Source organism: Phlebotomus papatasi, chromosome 3, assembly GCF_024763615.1.
Source record: "Phlebotomus papatasi isolate M1 chromosome 3, Ppap_2.1, whole genome shotgun sequence".
Taxonomy (NCBI): Eukaryota; Metazoa; Arthropoda; class Insecta; order Diptera; family Psychodidae; genus Phlebotomus; species Phlebotomus papatasi.
In genome coordinates this window covers 16,443,779-16,465,007 of record NC_077224.1, presented here as the reverse complement: position 1 = coordinate 16,465,007, position 21,229 = coordinate 16,443,779, and the positions used below count along the sequence as shown (strand labels likewise).

Sequence of the window (21,229 nt, the reverse complement as noted above, 5' to 3'; positions counted from 1 at the left end):
TCTTTCACAAGAAGATCACCAATTTTCATGCACAGTAAAAGAAAAATGTACACAGTAAAAAACGTGCAATTGGTAAACTTTGATAATCCCCTTGTTTACCCTTGTTTTGTTTTTTTACTTCGTACAAATGGTTTGCAATTCAATTTATGTTGTAATACTACTTTGAGAAACAGTTTTATCAAATTAACAAGAAAAGTTTGTCAAAAGGATGTTTTTCCTTATAAAATGTGAGAAAAAGTTTTGATAAATTGGTAATTAACATCCTTTTGACAAAATTTTAACAAGATTTGTTTGTCCGCTTAACCAAACTTTTTTTCGGAGTACACAGAAAAAAGATCGTAAAATAGTTCGTAAATGTTTGTGAATTCCTATGGGGGAGTTACGAAATGCTCGTAAATCGTATAAACCACAAACAAATTCGTAAAAGTTTGTACTTTTTCACAAATATTGTTCGTAACATAATCACTTTAGCATTTTTTGTACTTTTACAATAATTTGTTCGTAAATATTCGTGAACACACAAAAAATGTTCGTAAAATTTTGTCATTTGTTCGTAAATTTTTATTTATCTGACGAATATTTTACGAACATTTACGAACAAATGACAAAACAAACAAACATTTGTTAGTAAATGTTCGTAAACATGCAAAAAATTTAAGAATATTTCTACCTTATTCTATTTACCAACATTTACGAACAAATAATTGTAAAAGAACAAAAAAACATGTAAGCGATCATGTTACAAACAATATTTAATATTTTTAAAAACTGATTACGGGGAATAATGCGTTATGTTATTACGAACGGTTTTCATACAAGCTCCATTCTCCAAACTTTGAAATATCCCGGCGAACACAATAAGTTCTTATTAAGTACTTAATAAGTACTTAATTCATTGCAAGTAGTAGTGGAACATCCAACTGCTTACCAAATGTATGGAAATGAGACAAATTCAGTGACACTTTATCTTTTGTTAGTTGGGATGTTTTAATAAAAAAAAAGATTTTTTTGTTACACCTATTTTCTGAAGGGTTTTATTGGAAGCCTATAAAGTTATTTATCTGTCTGTTTTTCTTTTAAGAAAATCACTTAAAATTATTAAAAATCGTTTAAATTCCTTGGATAATATTCTAGATACATTTTTTGCAACATTGTCCACCTTGTATGAAATACCGTACAGAATGCTTCTCAAAGTCCCTTGCTTTTCAAAAACTCTTCTAAGGGTTGCTTCATAAAATTCCGTTCGTAAAGGCAATGTCTTTTGTTTCTTTTGCAATAGACATTTTTTAAGAAACAAATAATAAGTAGATGATATTAGAAACATATCCTGAACCATTGAAAAAATGACGGTTTTTTTTTACAAGAAAAGTGTAACTTACCTGGGAATTTAAGTCTAAATTTACAGAACCGATAACTGTATTTCCAAAATAAGTCAATTTTTAATAAATGTCCATAAAAATAAATGCATTAATAAGATAATTATAACTGAACGGATCTTCTGTTAATAGATTCTTTAACACTAAACCTACCGACTGTTTTTGGTCGTTTTTCGGTCAAATGAAAAACCGCTGTAGGGTAGGATAGTTAATAAATTTGTATTGGAAAAGAGAAAAAAATTAAAACTTAAACACTGAAAAATATATCATGCGCATTATAAGAAATTTACTAAGTTTGATAATGACATTGTATCATTTAAATATGTGTTCATTTTAAACCGGTCAAAGTGAGCGGGTCTTTTTGGGTTTAGTGCTAAAAAATTAACATTTGGAAGGAAATCTCTATTCATTAAATATTTGAAATATATACCATAATTTTAATCAAATTAATTGCAGTATCAAACATTTCACTTAAAGTGGACGATATTACAAACTGTCCAAAATAATACACCGCTCCTCTAAAGTATTATTTTTCATTTTGTCGTTCTGTTTAACTAATAATTATAGTAATTCAACTATGCCATAATAGTTAATATCGATAAATAAAATACCTTATAAAAATATTTTTGGGATATTTACCTATATTTACAATAGCACAAATATTAGGATTTTTTGTACGATTTTTTTCGGAACAGAGGTAGGGGAAAGTCGTCTGCCTTCAAACGAAAAATGGAGTTCCAAATTTAAGATTTTTTTCTGAAGAATCCACAAAATGGATTTTATTTTCTACTACACCAAAAAATTCTCTTGTTCATTCGGCGTATATGATTACCTCATTTAGCACTTGCAAGTCCTCAGTTTTTCCTTCTGAGGAAATTAAAAAAGTGATGTCGATTTGTATGAAGGCAGCTGGCATAGTCTGCCTTCAAACGCGAGGCAGCTGCCTTTAAATGTTTTTTTTTCACTGAGAATATTGAATCAATAAAACTAAATGGGCTATAAATGATTAGATTGAAGCCTAACGCACTCACTAAAATCATCACTGCAGTCAAAAGACATTAAACAATAACTTTTCTTCACATTTTTCTGAAGCACTGTTTTGCACATGAAAATTTGGAAGAAAAAGCCATTAAAATTGAAAATTGTCAACTTGAAACATCCCGGCCGGAGCAAGATAGCAGGTTATAAGTATTTGTATGTCGTTCGTCAGAGAAAAGTAGGAGTTCGATTTCACATGTTTTGATGTATGGAAAGATAGGATTTAAAGGCACACGACATTAGCATTTAAAGGCTGCTGCAGGGTGATATTTGCAAATTTTTGCCACCCACAAAAATTGTGTCATCTGAACCAAAATGTATTAACAGAAATATTAAGCCTGATTAACCTTCTATGTGTCACAATGGAAGATTTATTTGTAAAATGATTTTTACTATGAAAAATCACATGATTTGTGGAACATCAAAATTACAGTTTAGAGCTCATTTTCATTTTTTTTTTATCTAGCATCTAGGAAATAGGAGCTAGGCTCTCCATTTTTTGATGATTTGTGAGGATGATGGATAGCTACCCAATAGTTAATAGAATATAATTTATGCTTTCGAGAACAACGAAAAAATCGAAACATTTGAAGGCTGCTGCATTTAAAGGCAGACGACTTTCCCCTAATATTTTTTATGAATTGTTCATTTATTTATTTTGGTAATATTTTATGGTTTAAAAAATTGGCAAACAAATGCACAAAATTTGCATTACTTTTAGTGAAATTAACATGTTGGACTAGAATTTTCGGTTTTCAATATTTATGATAAATTCTATAATATTTTTAGTAAATTGTACTATATTTCATATTTAAATTTGCAATATTGATTTTAATAAATAATAAAAATTAGTATTGCATAACACGATTTATTAAAAAAAAAATTAATTATACAGAGCGATTTCAATATTAATATTTAATATTCAATGTAAGCTCTGAAAATCAATCACTTTAGAGTAATATATATTTATATGAGTTTATAGTAAAAACACAAAATTTTTAAACTACTTTTATTAGCTAAGAAACTGAGCAAATATTTAACGAATGAGTGAGTAATTATAACAAATATTACATTAAAAAATTGTTGTAACGTAAATATTAAATATGTATGTATACACTGTTGGAGGCGCCCTTCAAATAGTTACTAATAATTATAATAGAAAGAGCAATAATTATTTGAAAAATTTCTCATTTGCATTATGCCCAGAGTACAATAACTTTTTTTGTAAACATGTTTTTGACTTTTCTGTGAGAGTGAAAGAGATCTAAATCTAGTCATCTCACTCACTCTAATAAGTAGTTCTGAAAACATATTTACAAAACAAAAGTTATTGTGTGTTATGACCAGTGCACAATAACTTTTGTTTGTAAACATGTTTTGAAAATTTTCTGTAAAAAAGAGAGCGAGATGACTAGATCTATGCTTTATTCACTCTCGTTGAAATGTCAAAAACATGTTTACAAAACAAAAGTTATTGTGCGCTAGGCATTATGCCCAACGCACAATACCTTTTGTTTTGTAAACATGTTTTTGACATTTCAATGAGAGTGAGTGAGATCTAGATCTAGTCATCTCGCTCACTCTTATAGGAAATTTTGAAAACATGTTTTTAAACAGAAGTTATTGTGCGCAGGGCATTAGGCATTATGCCCACCGCACTATAGCTTTTGTAAGTAAACATATTTTTGATTTTTTTTAATGAGAGGGGAGTGAGAACTAGATTTAGTCATCTCGCTCACTCCTATAGGCAATTTCGAAAACATGTATACAAAACAAAAGCCATTGTGCTTTGAGCATTATTAACTCAATGTGTCTTGTTTGTGTAAAATTACAACAAAAATTGTGCAAACCTTTTTACTGTGTGGAGTTCGTACCTTTTCTACAAAGATCCTTCCCCAATTTTCTCCATAATAAGAAATTTTCCACAAATCCTTTGTTATTTGTTTTTGTTTTTAAATGTTTTTTTTTGTGTGATCATGTTTCTCTTCTTCTCTGAAGATGGATCATTGAGCTCTGATCTGTACTGGGAAGCTACAGGTCGTCGTCGAAGTTCAGGTAAAGTTAAAAATTAATTGTGTCTAAAATTAATGCTTGTGGGAGCTTCTACTCAATTGTTTTGCTTCGTCTCTAATGCAGTAATTACAATTCTTGGTAAAATATTTGCTTTTGACTGATACAGCATGGTTCTTTGTGTAAGATAATTACACCGCAAAATATGAATGCTAAAATTAATTATTTACACAATCTCTGTCTGTGGCAGAGTTTGAGGAGTTTAAGGTGTTTGATGGTATTTTCTGAATGGCATAATGCCCTTTTATGAATGGCCGAGGTGATTATAATTCCTCCTAAAACTACCAGACTCTCATACATGTCACCGTGCATTGAGTTAATCTTCACGTGCAATAAAATGACGCGATGGAAATAGCGACTAAAAGATTATTTTATAAAACTTCCATGAGATCAACTTAACATTTTGTCTTGTGGGCGAGTCCTCATTTCAAATTACACTCACACATTCGTGCCAATTTAACACAAAATATTGACAAATAATCTGATGGAAAAACACGAATATAATACTGGAAAATTTGTCCAAATGGAGTGGGTTAACACACAAAAAGTAATTGTGTTGTGTACATTCTTTTTTTCTTTCAATCACCTCTTCCACAGATCAAGGAATTGTTCTGACCACTGATACAGACAGTTTCATCATTGGTCAGCGTGTTTGGGTGGGTGGAGTACGTCCTGGACATATTGCCTACATTGGCGAGACACACTTTGCGCCCGGAGATTGGGCAGGAGTGGTTCTCGATGAGCCGAGTGGTGAGTTATTGTTGGAATCTATTTGTGTGAAAGAGATTGAGGAAGAATTTTTGTGCAATGGTTAATGAAAAGTAACATAAAAGGTTACAAGAAGTTCAGTCAGCGTGAAGGTTTTGCCAATTCAAGGGTGCTAATGAAGTGGAAAAAAGATGAGTTAATTAAATTATTGGAAACGTAAGGAAAATGATAAATTCTTGGAAGAGTTGTGAAAGTTACGAAATATGCACGAAAAGTCTTATTTGAAGGTGTCAGTTTTGTACCAGTAATTCCTTATCAAAATGCAACATTTTATTTATTTTTTTCAATAATTTCTTTTTATTATTTTTTAAACTTAAAAACAACTTTACTAAAAACGAATTAAACGTCATTTGGTAGCTTTTGATGAACTTACTTCTGAAAAATCGTAAAGGAAAAATTGAAATGCGTAATAAAATTATTGGATTTCCGTCATTGAATAATCCAAAATTAAAAATATATATAAATCACTGAATCAGAAGCTAAGTTTTTGAATATTATTAGTTTCAAATCAGAGGAAATTTTCTGTGTTTTGAGAAATTTTAACACAGGTTCTTTTGTGAATACCATGCCCGGCTTGAGATTTCCCATACAAAAAAAATTATTTTATTAAGGTTTCTCCTTTATAAGATCTTTGCAAAATGTCGAGCCAAAATTGTTAATATTCTTATGGCTCAAATGAGTTTCAAAAGTGTGTTGTAAAAATGTATCAATATTCCCCAAAAAACTAAGTTATATTTGACCCTTCCGGATTTTGGTCTTTCGGGATTTTGCTCTATTCGGGATTATGGTCCATTCGGGATCTCGACCCTTTCGAATTTTCGGGATTTCGACTTATTCGGGATTCTGGCTTCGAAATTTGGCCGATTTGGGATTTTAGTCCATCCGGAATTTCGACCAACTCAGAATTTTCGCTTTTAAATTGGGATCAGTTGGGATTACGGTCCATTCGAAAATTTGCCTTATTCGGAACTTTGACCCATTCGAGATGTTGGATTTTTGGGATATACAGTAGACTCTCGCTCAATCGGCTCTCTCTCAATCGGGCGACAAATTTTGTTGACAATTTTCACGTTTAATTATGAAGCTAATTCGATCAAATTCGCTGTAGTTCTTCCTATTTTATCGTGATTCTTTATAATTGAGTGCTTTTTGTGGAATTTACAAAGGCTTTGACGCTTAATTCTATCGCTAAACCGGATGACATTTTGCCCCATATTCCCGATTGAGAGAGAGTCTACTGTATACCTATTCAGGATTTTGGTCCATTCGGAATTTCAACCCATTCAAGATTTTGGTTCGTTCAAGATTTTAACTCTTCGTAATTTTGACCGATTCAGGATTTTAGCCCATCCGGGATTTTGACTAATTCAGAGTTTTCACTTTTCGAGGTTTTGGGACTGTAGCCTATTCGAGATTTTGACTTTCCACGATTTTGGTCTGTTCGGGATTTTGCCTATTCAGAATTTTGACCCATTCGGGATGTTGGATTTTTGGGATTTAGATCCATTCGGGGTTATGGCCCATTTGAGATGTCGACCCTTTGGGATCTCTGGCCTTTTGGGATTTTGGCCCATTCAGGATTTTAGCTCTTCGTGGATTTTGACCTATTCGGGAATTTGTCCGATTAGGAATTTCAACTAATTTGGAATTTTCGCTTTTCGAGGTTTTGACCTATTTGAGATTATAGCCTATTCAAGATTTTAGCTTTATAAGATTTTGGACCATTTGGGATTTTGCCCTGTTCGAAATTTTGATATATTCAAAATGTTAGCGCTTCGGGATTTAGGCGTATTCATGATTATTGTCCATTAGAGATTTCGACCTATTCGGGATTTTAGCTGATTCAGGATTTCAGCCCATACAGGATTTCAATTATTTATTTACTTATTTCTTATATACACCTTCCATTTTTACAATGTACAGTCGGTTGTTACATTTCAACAATTATAGTAATTGCAATAAAAATGGAGAATACCTCAAAGATTAATTTACAATATTTGCCTTCGAGGTTTCGATATGTTTGGGATTATAGCCTATGTCTATTCGATATTTTGATGTTCCGGGATTTTGGCTCATTCGGGATTTTGCCGTATTCGAAATTTTGACACATTCAAAAAGCTAGCGTTTCGGGATTTAGACATACTTCGGGATTGTGGCCGATTTGAGATTTCGATACTTTCAAGTTTTAGCTTTTAGAGATTTTAGCTCATTCGGTATTTCGACCTATTCAAGATTTTACCCCATTCGGGCTTTGGCCCATGCGGGAATGTGACTTTTTAGAATCCTGGCTTTTCGGTATTTCGTTCATTCAGAATTTCGACGCCAGAATTTTCACGTTATGAATTTTATCTTTCAGGATTTTAGCTAGAACCAGTTTTTTTTGTTTAAATAGGATCTAAAAAAATTATTTTGAAAGAAAAAAATCGTAAAATTAGTAACTGACAACGGAATTTTAGGATTATTTCTATTTCTATTCTTCTATTTAGGATTCCTAAGATTTCTATCTAGAGGTAGTATAATGGCATTTGAGTTTTCTTTTGCAAATTTTATTAATAATAATAGTAATAATCAAGTAGAGTGCGTCAGATGTTGCAAATAAAAAATTTAGGATCTTCAGTTCTTACTATGACCCCAATTCTCTTATTTGAAAAATGTGGTACAATAAAACTTACAAAAGAGAAAATTATAAATGACTGCATTTTTGTTGAGGCTTAAGTTGTAGGTCCAAGACTTTACGTGACAAATTAAAAGATTGTCCCAAAAAATATGTTTAAAAATTTTAAGGTTATCCCCTGTATTTAGCGAAAAAGTTGTTTTGACCATCAAATTATAATAATCCTAACCTCAAAGATCACTGCATATGAATTTTAAAAATTCTGAAATTATCTAATGCAGAACTTCATTTTCTTATTTATCCAATAGGGTATTTTGAAAAGGTTTTGGTTATGTTAAATATAACCTTAAAAACTAGATATTATTTTATGTAATGCTCTTAAATCTATCACCTTGAGAAAACTTCTATCCTTGCTTCTATCAGTAAAATTAGTCGTAAAAAAACTCCTTAAAGAATCCTTTTTAATTTAAAGATATACATCGAAAAACTAGTCAAATTATAACCTCAAAATATAAAATATTATGAATAAATTTTTGAATTGTTTTGTTAATTTTTGTTTAAAAATATATTTCAGAATTATTGAGAAAATTCCATGTCAAATTGAACTAGAAAACTTTCTTCAAGCATTTTTTTTAGGTTAGGTCACACTTAACCTCAAATTTATTCTATAATCGCTTAACCAAATAGGGGAATCATATCCCTTAAGTAATTATTTTTAGTTATTTAAACGTTTGTGAAGACAAACGACACAATCTACAGGTTCATAAGATTTTCGTTTCAACTTCGATTAAATTGGTAGTGCACTCGCCTAACTGTGTTATCACACTTGCACTATAAAATTTTAATATGATTCACATTAATTGTCGCTGGTGAGAGTCCAAATGTGTAATTTGTGTGTTTTGAATCATTTTATATTCAAAATTTGATCTATTTGTTGATAAAAAGGTAGACTTGGCCCGCAAAATTTGATATAAATTGATTTATAGCATTAATGAGAAAAATTAATGCGATTTTCTCTTTAATTTTTTAATGTGAAAAATATTTATGCTTTAGGTAAATTTAAACTTATTTTTGCAGGCCAAGTTCACTTCTTTATCAATAAATAGAAAAACCCCAAATATTAAGTGACTCAAAGACACAAATAACATATTTGGACGCTCACAAGCGACAATTAATGTGAATCATATTAAAATTTTAATGTGCAAGTGTGCACTGAGAAAAAAAAGGGTGCGATTAACATTTTTTCCTCATAAATGTATTTAGGTGTAAAAATATATCAACATTTTTTAATGTTAATTTTACACCTTTTAAGGGTAAAATCAACATGAAAGAAGGGTAACTTTAACCCATAATACACCTAATAAGAGTAATATTTACACCGTTTTCGGATCAATACTGCAGGGTAAAATTAACATTTCCGGAATGTTATTTTAACTTTCGGGTTTCTCTCAGTGTGATAACGCCGTAAAGGAAAGTTATTTGTCCAATTCTAAGCCGAAGGAAATTTTTTCCTATAGCTAATCTAATAAAGAATAGGGCTCTGGGTATCACTCGCCCTGACTGGCACCTTTCTGAACATAAATACAAAATAACCTTGGTATTATGTACCAAGTAACACGTTTTTTTTATTTATTTGACCTTTATTGTTCTTCTAGAATTTGCCAAAACGACAATTATATTCCGTACTTGAGATTTAAAAGCTCATTAAGCAGATATATTTTAATGTTGTGAATGTTATTAACTCGTCAGAAAAAAACTTAATTAAGCAAGGTTTATTTTACAAAATCAACATGCCAAAATTTCTCCAAGATCTTCCTCAATTTCTTCACCCTAATTCCCTCCCTTCTGGACAGTGTGATTAATGTGTATGATCTTGGATGATTAATGTTTGCATTATTTATGTGCCCACGACCCACACAGGCAAGAATGATGGATGTGTGTCGGGAAAGCGCTACTTCCAATGCGAACCCAAGCGTGGTATCTTCTCACGCCTCACACGACTCACTCGTGAGCCTCTGCTCACGGCTGACTCCACAGATGATCTGTATAGGAGTCCATCGCGCACCCCAGCATCCCCCGTGAGAACCATTTCGCCGCCGTCGAGCGTGCGGAACAGTGTAACTCCATCACGCTCGGGCGGAAAGGGTGGAATGCAAGTGGGTGATCGCGTGATCGTATCATCGGGCTTTGGGAGTCGTCCGGGAGTACTGAAGTACATTGGAGAGACACAATTTGCTCCGGGAAATTGGTGTGGTGTTCAACTGGATGATCCCACGGGGAAGAATGATGGATCAGTTGATGGGATAAGGTAAGGAGGCAAGAGGATCAGGGATGTTAGTCATCTCGATGGAGAAGAGTTATTTGAACAATTTTCCTTGTAGATACTTCGATTGTGTGGACAAATATGGGATTTTTGTCCCACTGGCCAAGGTGACATTGTCTCCATCGGCCAAGAAAACCTTTGCCCGAATCCCCCGATCAAATTCCAAGGAATCCCTGACATCTATCGGTACCCTGGGCAGCATGGCATCGACAAATACTTCGAGATTGCGCATGGGGGCAAATGCTCAGGTATCAATCTGGAGTTACACATAAACCACTTCCTGCACGTTCTTTTTCCTCCCTCCATCACTGAGATTGTTCTTCTTTATGTGACGATCAGTGATTGAGTGATGTTTCTTTTATTTTAAATTTTCATCACTTTCAGCAAAAAAAAGAAAATATTATGAAAAATATCAAAAGAAGAAAAAAAGAGAAAACATACTGAATATGAATTAATTTAATTTTTAGAGGCTTTCATCATCCACGAAGCCAATAACCACGCCAAAAAATACCTTTTCCCTACAGGTACGATAATCAATTTTACTTTTTATCTTTCACAATTTATCTTTTACCACTTTAACACTAACACACATCACAGAGAAATATTGTTGTTTAATAATCATTATAAGATGGAAAAATTAGAAAAAAAGCAAATAAGATTGTAAAGTTGGAAAAAAACACGAGCATTAAAACACTTCTTTCTCGAATCATTCCACCTTTCTCTGCAGAATTCTTTGTCCTATATTCTGTCTACTTCCCTCCTCCTGACCTCACATATTTATTCTTCTTTCACATTATGGGCCAAATTAATGCAGTGAATGATGAATTGTGGACTTGTGTGACTTTTATTTTCTTATGCATTATTCCCATTTATGGCATGGATATCGGGTCAAGGGAAATTGCACGAGATGCCTGCACAGGGTTATTGGTGGAATTTGTAAATTGATTTAAATTGATGGGAATTGGAGGTAAAAGTTGTAAAATTACATTTTTTTTATGGAAAAATACATTTTGTGAAAGGAAAAAGCGTTAGCCTATTGCGATCGTTTATTTTCAACATGGCGGACTCTTTCTGTAATCCTATTGGCTGACACTGTTCCTTTTGCTAAAATTTTGGTAGTGAGGGTACAACTTTGATTTAGATTTAACACATTTTTATGCCCTAGACACACTTACGATCTAAGCCGAGAGACGACTTAGTGGAAAATGATGGAAATGATGTCTAACCATTGTTTCGAATATAATTACGCTAAGCCGTCTCTCGGCTAATCCTCAGGTCTGTCAAGGCCCTTAGATGGGCAAGAGATCACAAAGAAGTACTCTTGAGTATAATGGCCTCTACACACTAGAGAAATTTATGTCCATATTGAAGCAAATTCCCTATGCTTTTATAGGATAAACTCTTCAATATGGACATAAATTTCTTTAGTGTGTAGAGGCCATAAGGGCCCAAACCAAGGGTTTATATGGATCAAAATAGATTAAAAAAAAAAGCATATTTTTCTCTATTTTTTTCAACATAATAAAAAAATATGTATTCTAAGCTTTTAGCAATACAGTGCTGTCTCTCTATATGCACAGTTTGGGTACTTTTTTTTTGACAGTTCTCTCTCTGAATATGCACAACTTTTTTTGAAATTCCCAACGGTTTTTTTCTTTCTTTTAATAAATTATCATTTTTTTTATTGTTCTAGAATTTCCCATGTTATTTTAAATAATGAGACAGAAAAAATAAAATTAAGAAAATTAAAAACAAGAAAAATTAGTTACCAAGAAAATAATTTTCTTTATTACTTTGTCAAAATGTAAACAAATTGATTTTGAATGCAACCGAGACAAAAGCTGTGCATATAGAGAGTGTGCATATAGAGAGACAGCACTGTATAATGCTCAAGGCACAATAACTTTTGTTTTGTAAACATGGTTTCGAAACTGCCTATGAGAGTGAGCGAGATGACTAGATCTAAATCCCACTCCCTCTCACAAGAAGCTCTGAAAACATGTTTACAAACAAATGTTATTGTGCATTGGGCATAAAAGTACAACATTTAAAGTATATTTTCTGAAATTTTGATTTAAAAATCTTAAAAATTCAGCCTCTTGGACTTGATTTTCAGAGACATGTTTGAAAAAAAAGTACATTTTTCGGTGGACAAGATATCTGGGAATTGGTTCATCTGAAATCCAAAAACCAAATATTTCTTGTTAGCTGAAGAGTGAAACTAGTCCCTTAACAGAGGAATAATTTAGGAAAATTTTATACAGAAAAATATCACTTTACTGCTCGAACTCAGAGAGAGCAGTACTATAATTCACTTTTTTTCAACTTGTGACACGACTAGAAGCCAAATGGTGGGAGATATCGACTTTCGGTCTGCGATGACCCCCCCCCCCCATAAGTCAACATTGTCTAGGATAGTCTTTTTTCTCCACAATTCCGTCCCTCCTTCCCCTACTAAACCATGTTTTTGGTTTATTTCGAAAACGGCTTCTACGATTTCTGTCATATTCGAATATGTTTTAGAGGTAGTCAAGGCGAATATTTCATCCTTGGACACCTATTTTCAAAAACCATTCTGATATCGGATTTTTTAAAATATTATTTTGATGTAACGGACTTTTTCTGCAATCTTGTACATTTTTCAGTTTGCAAAACTTTATTCAGATTACATTGTGTATGAGAAATATGTCCATTCAGACGCTTCAGTTATTTGCAACGAGCGGGACTCGAACTCACAACTGTGACAGTCAAGCCGGAAGTCACACCGCCGAACGCTCTTACCAATTGCACCACAAACCTCCTAATATCGGATTTTCGAATTTTTCGGATTTTTGCTTAAATTTGGATCTTTTTTTGAAAGATCTTGAAATTTCCTACCTGATTGCATCGGACTGAATCGGTCATGAGTTAGTATAGTACTCGTAAATGATTTATCTTTCTCGGATTTACTTTTTTATGTGTTCGAAAGCTTGTTCCTCATGCTGAAATATTATAAAACCTACTTTTCTTAAGCAATTTCTTTTTTTCGGAATGATTTTTTTTTAAATTCAGCAATCAATTTAATCGGTACTAAAGCGGTATGTACCCAAAAAGCATGCGAAAAGTTAATACATGGATGGCTTTTTCTCGTGAAATCGAGCATTTTGCAAAGCTAGGACGCTTTGCCATCTCTTTTGACGAATTGTACACAACACTGAGGAACGGTTTTAAACGGTCAATTGATCTGCAAATGAGTCAAATCAGAACACCGCGTGCCATTTTAATAAAATATTTAAATAAATATCGAACATTAAAGAGAGCTTGTATGATTCCGCTCACATAAATACATATCTGAAGATTGAGACGTGTTATAATAAATTAATAATATTCTTAAAAGAGAAATCAGTACAAAGAAATTTATTTGAATTGAAATGTACTCTTGGAAAAAATACTTTGGAAAGAATCAATCTATTTAGGGTATTTTTGGGATTGAATCTATCGTAAAATGGGACAGAATCAATAGCAAAATATGCTACGGTAAAATCAATTGTAAAATAGAATTGAAATAATCAAAAAATGTTATAGAATAAATCAAAAAATGGGTTAGAAAGTTAGAATCAATCACAAAATGGAGTAGAAGCAGTCCCAAATATGGGATAGAATCAATCCCAAAATGAGTTAGAATCAATCACAAAAAAGAATCAAACACAAAATGGAATTCACCTCATCAGTCGCAAAATTTAGAATACATAAAAGAAAATGAATTAGAATCAATCACAAAATGGGATAGAATCGGTCACAAAATTAGTTAGAATAAATCATAAAATGGAATAGAATCAATCACAAAATGGGATAGAATCAATTGCAAAATGAGACGGAATTAATCACAAAAAAGAAAAGAATCAATCACAAAATGGGATTTAACTTATCAGAAAAAAATTTAAAATAAATCAGAAAATGAGTTGGAATCAATCTCAAAGATGCGATAGAATCAATCGCAAAATGAGTTAAAATAAATCATAAAATGGGACAGAATTAATCACAACATTTGATTGAATCAAACGCAAAATGAAATATAATCAATTACAAAATGGAGTAGAATCAATCCCAAAGATGGGATAAAATCAATCCCAAAATGAGTTAGAATCAATCACAAAATGGTACTGAATTAATCATAAAAAGGAAAATAATAAATCACAAAATGGGATTGAATTCATCAGAATTATATCTAGAGATGAAATCAAAAAATGAGCTAAAATCAATCAGAAAATGGGATAAAATCTATCGCCAAAATGAATAGAATTAATCACAAAATGGGATAGAATCAGTCGCAAAATGAGTTAGAATCAATCATAAAATGGGATAGAATCATTCTCAAAATGAGTTAGAATCAATCATAAAATGGGATAGAATCAATCACAAAATGGAATGAAATCAATCCCAAAGATAGGATAGAATCAATCGCAAAAAGAGTTACAATCAATCACAAAATTGGGTAGAATCAATCCCAGAATGAGATACAACCAAATGCAAAAAGGATTTAAAATCAAAAGTAAAATAAGAGAATTTATTAATTTGAGAAGTAGTATTCTAAGATTAAAATTACGTCCATTTAACTTTATAATTTTTTTTTAAGTTCGAGGTTTTATGTGAGATTTCAACCCAAGACCGTAAAGTCACAAAGCCAGTGCTCTAATATACTGTTGATATGATTCTGATCAAGAGCTTTTGCAAAGGATTGACAAGCATTAGAATAAGAAATGGAGGATTAAATTTCAAGCATTGGACTTGTTAAATAATAAATAATTTAGCAGAATTACAAATTCTACAAATAGCCCTGTTTCAATAAGAGCGATGATTGCATTTTGCATCACAATTGATGACAATGATTGATACTTTTTCTTCTCTTTTGTTATACTCTGTTGGATTCTGTAGACAATATTTATTTTCTTTGTGGTATGCTTTTTGCTTGAGAGGTGCATGATGGCAAGAAAAAAAGTATTCCAGGTGAGATCACACGTATGGGAGAATTCTGCGTAGGTGCACTCAGCTCCTTTTTCCCGCCACCATCCTCAAAAAACTTTTCCACTTCTTCTCTTTCACCTGAGCACCAAGGTATATGGCATCACTGTTGAAGCTCACAGAAGCTCAGCGTAAAGTCCATCCGATTGAGTTGTATTTTTTTTTGAGGAATTTTTCCAAGCACTTTAATTGCTGGAGAGACGTGTGCGTGGGTTCTTTCCTCTCTTTCGCAATAACTTGGAGCTTTTCACGGTGGTCGCGCTGGTGTATTTGTGAGTTTCAACAGGTTACCGAAGAAAAACAAACACAGAACCACACGAAAAATGAATGAAGCTCCAAAATGAGATAACATAAAACCTCTTTTTTTCTGCTGGAATTTTCTTGAGGAATTTCTACGATGAATGTTTCTGTGAGAGATCTCCTCAAGAAAATTGACACTAACAGATGGAAAACGGAGTGGCTAATGAGGCATTCATTCATTCTTCGTCAATTGGTGATTGATTGAAGGTAATTTATTCGATCTTGTGGTTGATGAATAAATTATAGTGTGTGACTAAAAGCTGCATGGGCTATTTGTCTCTGTTAAAGACTTTTAAAACACCTCACCGACATCTATTGGATTTGATGGTTTATTCTTATCTCACACACCTCTCATTGATTTTAACCTGAGATTTTATAGAAGTAAATATGCAGATTTTTTTTTGAAATCTGCTATAAAATAATGGGAAATTGGTGGATTGAAAAAAATCCCAGAGTGACCAGAATACTTCATTGTGCAGGAAAACTTTCAGTGGAAGATTTTCTTTTTAATTGCAAACTATGATGCTTGACCTCTACGATTTTATAGCAAATATAGCATAACAAAGAGTTTATTGATTACTCTTCAATCAATTTAAGAAAAATGAGTAATAAGATAAGGTTTTAAATCAGTTCAATTCATATATTTCTCCTCAATTAAGGCTTGGTTGCGTCTGCCGCCGACTTATCACATTCAATCTCATCAGGTTCATTTTTTTATTCATATCAATATTGTTAGTTTGGACCATTTATTTGATAAATAATTTTTTATCGAACGATTGAATACTTTTTTTTTTGATAATTTTAAAGTAGAAAAAATCATGTTAGGGTGGATTGTGGAAAGGGAGACATTTAAGAAAAAGTTCAATTTTAAATGCATTTTTAAGCCGAATAAATATATATATATATATATATTTTTTCATTTTCTTTGCATCATGAGATTGCTTGTGAAATATTCTAACAGAATCTTAACAGTTTTTAATAGATATATCAACCAATTAATTGGAATATTACATCAAATTAAAAAAAAACAACACATTTTGAAAAGATGGACAAAATTTTGGAAAGTTGGACAAAAACTTTTGGAAAGTTGGACATAGTGATATTAATGAAAAAATAACATACGAAATATGTAGAAAATCAAATGTTGAGGGTTTTCTGTGTATACTTGTACATTGGATGGTTATGCTAATTCCTCCTTTATGTCCGGGTAACAGTTGAGGAACGCTAATTACCAAGAACTTCCTGGACATCCAACCAAAAAGAGGTTCTATAAATTTCACAGACGCCTCGCGCTGTCCAGCAGTTATAGCTTTAAAGCGGATGCAATTTTTAGCACATTTCAATTCCACATCCGCCCAAATCCTTTTCCACTTGCTTTGGGAGTTCTGTAGAGGCTCCTATTTGTCTTTCTCCAGGAGTTTTTGCGATATTTACTATCCATTCTGTCAGAAAAAGTGGTCTTCGGAATCTGGAAATCTTTGCAGCCTTTTCCAGGAGATTTTCTCCTTATCAGCTGCTAACTGCTGTTGCAACTATTTCTCCGGATACTTAAGGATCTTTGTCGTTCTTGTTAACATGATTTCACTGCACAAAACCACAAAATTCATTCACAAAATCAACTTGTCCAAGATTTCATAAAACTTGTTTTGAATGCAACACGAAATTAAATCACTTTTCTATTCTTTTTAAATGTAATATTTCACAAAAAAATTTTATTCGCTTTTTAAATAGATGTATGTCTTTCGATTCTCACTACGAACTTAATAATGATTCACAAATTATGCCGAAAAATCAAACAAAACACTTTGATATTTTCCTAGCAACTTCCATAAGAAACAGAGAAAATGACAACTACCGTGTCAAGGTTATGAATATCACGCATGCAATACACTTTTTAAGTTCTTCTTGCAAGTCACCCTTTAATTGTTTTACAACGAATTTTTGCATTTTTAACTTCTAAAATAATCATAAAATTAGATTTAATAATCTTTTTATCGAAAATTGAAATATTTAATTGATTTAGGGTAAGTGTGCCTAATTCCGGCCATATTTTTTGTTCCTAGAATTTTCATGAATTTTTGGTTTTTACATACCGTCGTTGCGGGTGACTTTGCACTCGGGGGGTGACTTTGCACTCTGCTGTTCGTGAGAGTTTGAATAATTCTAGCACTTATTGATAGTCTTCGCCGATTCGGTCTACCATGTCAAAGTATATAGGGATATGTTAAGTACCAAGTAAGGTACAATGATCCTCATAAGGATTCTTGTAGTTTCAGTAATAGTCAATGAAATCCTAGTATAGGTATTTTGTCAAAAAACGACTCCGCAAAAAAGTTATCTGAAGATGCAATTCCAAAATCGATTTCAGAGAAGTAAATTGCCCAAATCTATTCTAAATTTATCTGGCTAGAATAATCCACTTCGATTTTGTTAATTATTTTTAGTAAATTCCTTTTTTTCACTATAGTCTTCCTAAGAACGCATGATTTATATTATAAAATTGCATAGAATGTACTTTCTTAAGCTTTATTATAGAAGTATTTGGCCAAAAATTATCCAATTTTTTTTATAACTTAAGATAAAATGACCGAGATCTACAAGATGGTGTGGTCGCCATCTTGATTTGACGTTTCTGTCCGCCATTTTGAATAACTGTCAAAACAAAAAACTTATCCGATTGAGCTAAAATTTTAGTATGTTCTGGCAGATGTCAAGACCTTTTCAGAACATATATAAAATCCGACCTAGGTCAAGCGATTGTCTGGGTACTGGGGCTCTAAGTTCAAAATTTTGACATTTTCATTAATACAGAACTACGGAGAGCTTCTTTTATCGAAACCATCACAAAAAAGCAGTATTATCGTTAGGCGATGAGATCTAAATAACAAACAAAAAGAAAAGTAATGTTTTTCTTTATAACAGCATATTATTTGAAGATCTGAAAAACTTTTGCAAAGATGAAAAAATAAAATAAATAAATAAATACACTTTTCATTTATTTTTTTTTAATTATGTAAGAGTAAATAAATATATAAAATAAAAGCCTCAACCATTTCTAATGGTTAATGAGGCATTTCGTTTAGGTTTTAAAATTCAGGATTAGAAAATAAAGATTGCTAAAATATGAATATTTCAAATTTTTAAACTTTGAGCCTCTGTATCAAGGTCTGGTCTACTTGACGTAGACCAGAACATAGATACGCTCTAAAAAGGTCTTGATATCAGCTGCAACATACTAAAATTTTAACCCAATCGAACCTGTTTTAGATTTTGACAGTTATTCAAAATGGCGGACAGAAACGTCAAATCAAGATGGCGATCATGTCATCTTGTAGATCTTGTGCATTTTACCCTTAGATGTGAAGATCTTCATTATCGTTCATTATCATAAATTGTTGATTTTTTAGTATTTATTAAAAAGTGCAAAGTCACCCGCACCTTATCCCAAGTGCAAGCCTTTTTTCTTGAATTTTTTAAACATAGTAAAATTTTATAAAATTAATGCTAGTGGCACAAAATCCATTCATTAACAACTGAATACAAATAATTTTACTCAAAAACGCCCCTCCCTTCACTTTAACTATCCACTTTTAGAGGGCAAAGTTGAAAAACAGCGAAAAAACGTGCAAAGTCACCCGCAACGACGGTACTCTAGAGATTATACAATGCAAAAGAATAACAAAAATGCAGATTCCACAAACAAAGTGATGTAAAAAGACATTTGAAGAATTCTCGATGGGCAAAGAACTATGAGAATGAAGGTGGCCGAAATAAGGCACCAAAGCTATGTCAACATTTTTATTTATTTTAAAATATATTAATGACCAGCGCACAATAACTTTTGTTTGTGAACATGTTTTCAAAATTTCCCATGAGATTAAGCGAGATGACTAGATCTAGATCTCACTCACTCTCATTGAAATGTCAAAAACATGTTTACTAAACAAAAGTTATTGTGCGTTGGGCATAAGAATGATTTTAGAGTAAATAAAGACGATAAACCGTCTACAAGGTTCCAAGCAATACTCCTTAAAAAGAAGTAATAAAAATATTCAATTTGTATTAATAATATTGAATTTAAAACTTGAGACCTTGGCGCTTGCATGCAACTATGCCGAAATTTGGCACATTTACCCTATTATCAAGTTTTTAAGGAGGTGTCTCACATTCCACACTGTTTTGTCCAACTTTCCAAACTGTCTCGCTTTAGGCAAATGACCCTATATATTTTTTTTCTAAAACCATGAATGTTTGAAACTACTCTACTCTCCCCTATCGATGAAATGTATCACAATAGAAATCAGAATTCGCTGAAATATGTTAATTAATAAAATCCGGGTACAACAGAGAAAATATTTGCCAAGTAGAAGTATCAACAAGTATTCTGGTCACTCAACAACATTCGCCGAATATCTTAAATGCCGCTAAAAGAAACATTCGTTCTTATTTTCATTCTTTCAATGCAGGATGTTTTGCGTGAAAAGCAGAATCACATTGAGCAATTGCTGGCTGAGAAAGATCTCGACAGACAAGATGCTGAGATACAATCAATGATGTACCAGAAGGATATCAATGAGGTGGGTGTTGCAAGTGGCATTTCTTTTCAATCTTTCAAGTATTTTTCACAGAGATAAGATCCTCAGTGCACAATAAGAAAAATGTTTAAAAAAAAAAGACGTAAACTAACAAATAAATAACCCATTTTGAGAGCAGAAGGAGAAAGACATGGGCCGTTGGGTGAATTTAATTCGTCGCCGATCGATGAGGATTGCTGACCTGAGGAGGGAATTTCGAGGTTGGCAGGGAGCCCATGAAAGGCACTGTATCCTTCACGATGTCCTTCTGCAGTGATGGAATCACCCAGAAAACAAAAAAGAGACAGACGAAATTGTGACAGTGCTTCTTCATAGCATTTTTATCTTATTGTTTTTTTTTAAGAAGAAGAAATTGAAGATCGCTGCATGCCCTGCACCGATTGCAAAAAATTCCCAAATGCTATTCAAGAGGCACTTCCTCCAGAGAAGTTGCGCGCGTTTTCAAACGAACCACACGAAGAGATGGAAAAGATTTAAAAGCAATTTTTTCCACTTCTTATTATCTTTTTTTTGTTACTATTTTCCCATTAAATCTAACATACAATGAAAATGATGATAAAAAAAATAACCCCCAAACAATAAGTTGTACACTCTTATGCTTAATAAAAATTTCACAAAAGTGTCTTTTCTTTAATTGTGCAGAGAGTTGGAAAATTGTGGTAAGAAGCATGTAATAAATGATGATGGCTTTCTCCATTTGTCGTCCAAGCATTGTTCGAAGGTCCCCCTCAGACTTTCCCCCCAACATTAAAGCTGCAATTGGCGATTTATTGAATGCACTGGACGTGATTTGAATGCAATTAACTGGTCTCTATCACCAGAGGCGCAATCAGGAGACCAACGAAACTTCCCCATGATTCATTTTTTTGTCTGATTTATGTTGGCACAATAAATTTAGATTAAATTTGGAGCTCGATAGGCAAATTTATCCAATGATTCACGGAAAGTGGGACGAGCAATATTGCCATTTATGTTTGCATTTATGATGAAAAAAATTAATTGAGGTAAATATTTGCACAAATGGTTAACCTTTCCATGATAAGTTCAGAATTTTTATGAGATATTTAATTTTATAGCTAAAATATCGTTTCTCGTTTTCTATCTTTATGATGTATAATTTATTTGGGCGCGATAGAAGATTAGC

At 32.4% G+C, this 21,229-nt stretch overlaps 1 protein-coding gene across 24 annotated transcripts in view; it reads left to right on the top strand.

The window, feature by feature from the left end:
- The window catches only part of LOC129807867 (restin homolog), a 66,586-nt gene that overhangs the window by 27,119 nt on the left and 18,238 nt on the right, over nucleotides 1-21,229 (top strand). For 7 of the 24 annotated variants that reach the window (XM_055857446.1, XM_055857447.1, XM_055857443.1 and 4 more), the window contains exons 3-7: nucleotides 5,082-5,234; nucleotides 9,787-10,174; nucleotides 10,248-10,437; nucleotides 10,657-10,713; nucleotides 19,957-20,067. In XM_055857446.1, coding sequence (XP_055713421.1) covers nucleotides 5,082-5,234; nucleotides 9,787-10,174; nucleotides 10,248-10,437; nucleotides 10,657-10,713; nucleotides 19,957-20,067 — 899 coding nt within the window. Of the gene's footprint in view, nucleotides 1-4,412; nucleotides 4,470-5,081; nucleotides 5,235-9,786; nucleotides 10,175-10,247; nucleotides 10,438-10,656; nucleotides 10,714-19,956; nucleotides 20,068-20,203; nucleotides 20,705-21,229 lie in introns of those variants that run through there. The other 17 variants (XM_055857452.1, XM_055857440.1, XM_055857439.1 and 14 more) reach the window with 6 other exon arrangements.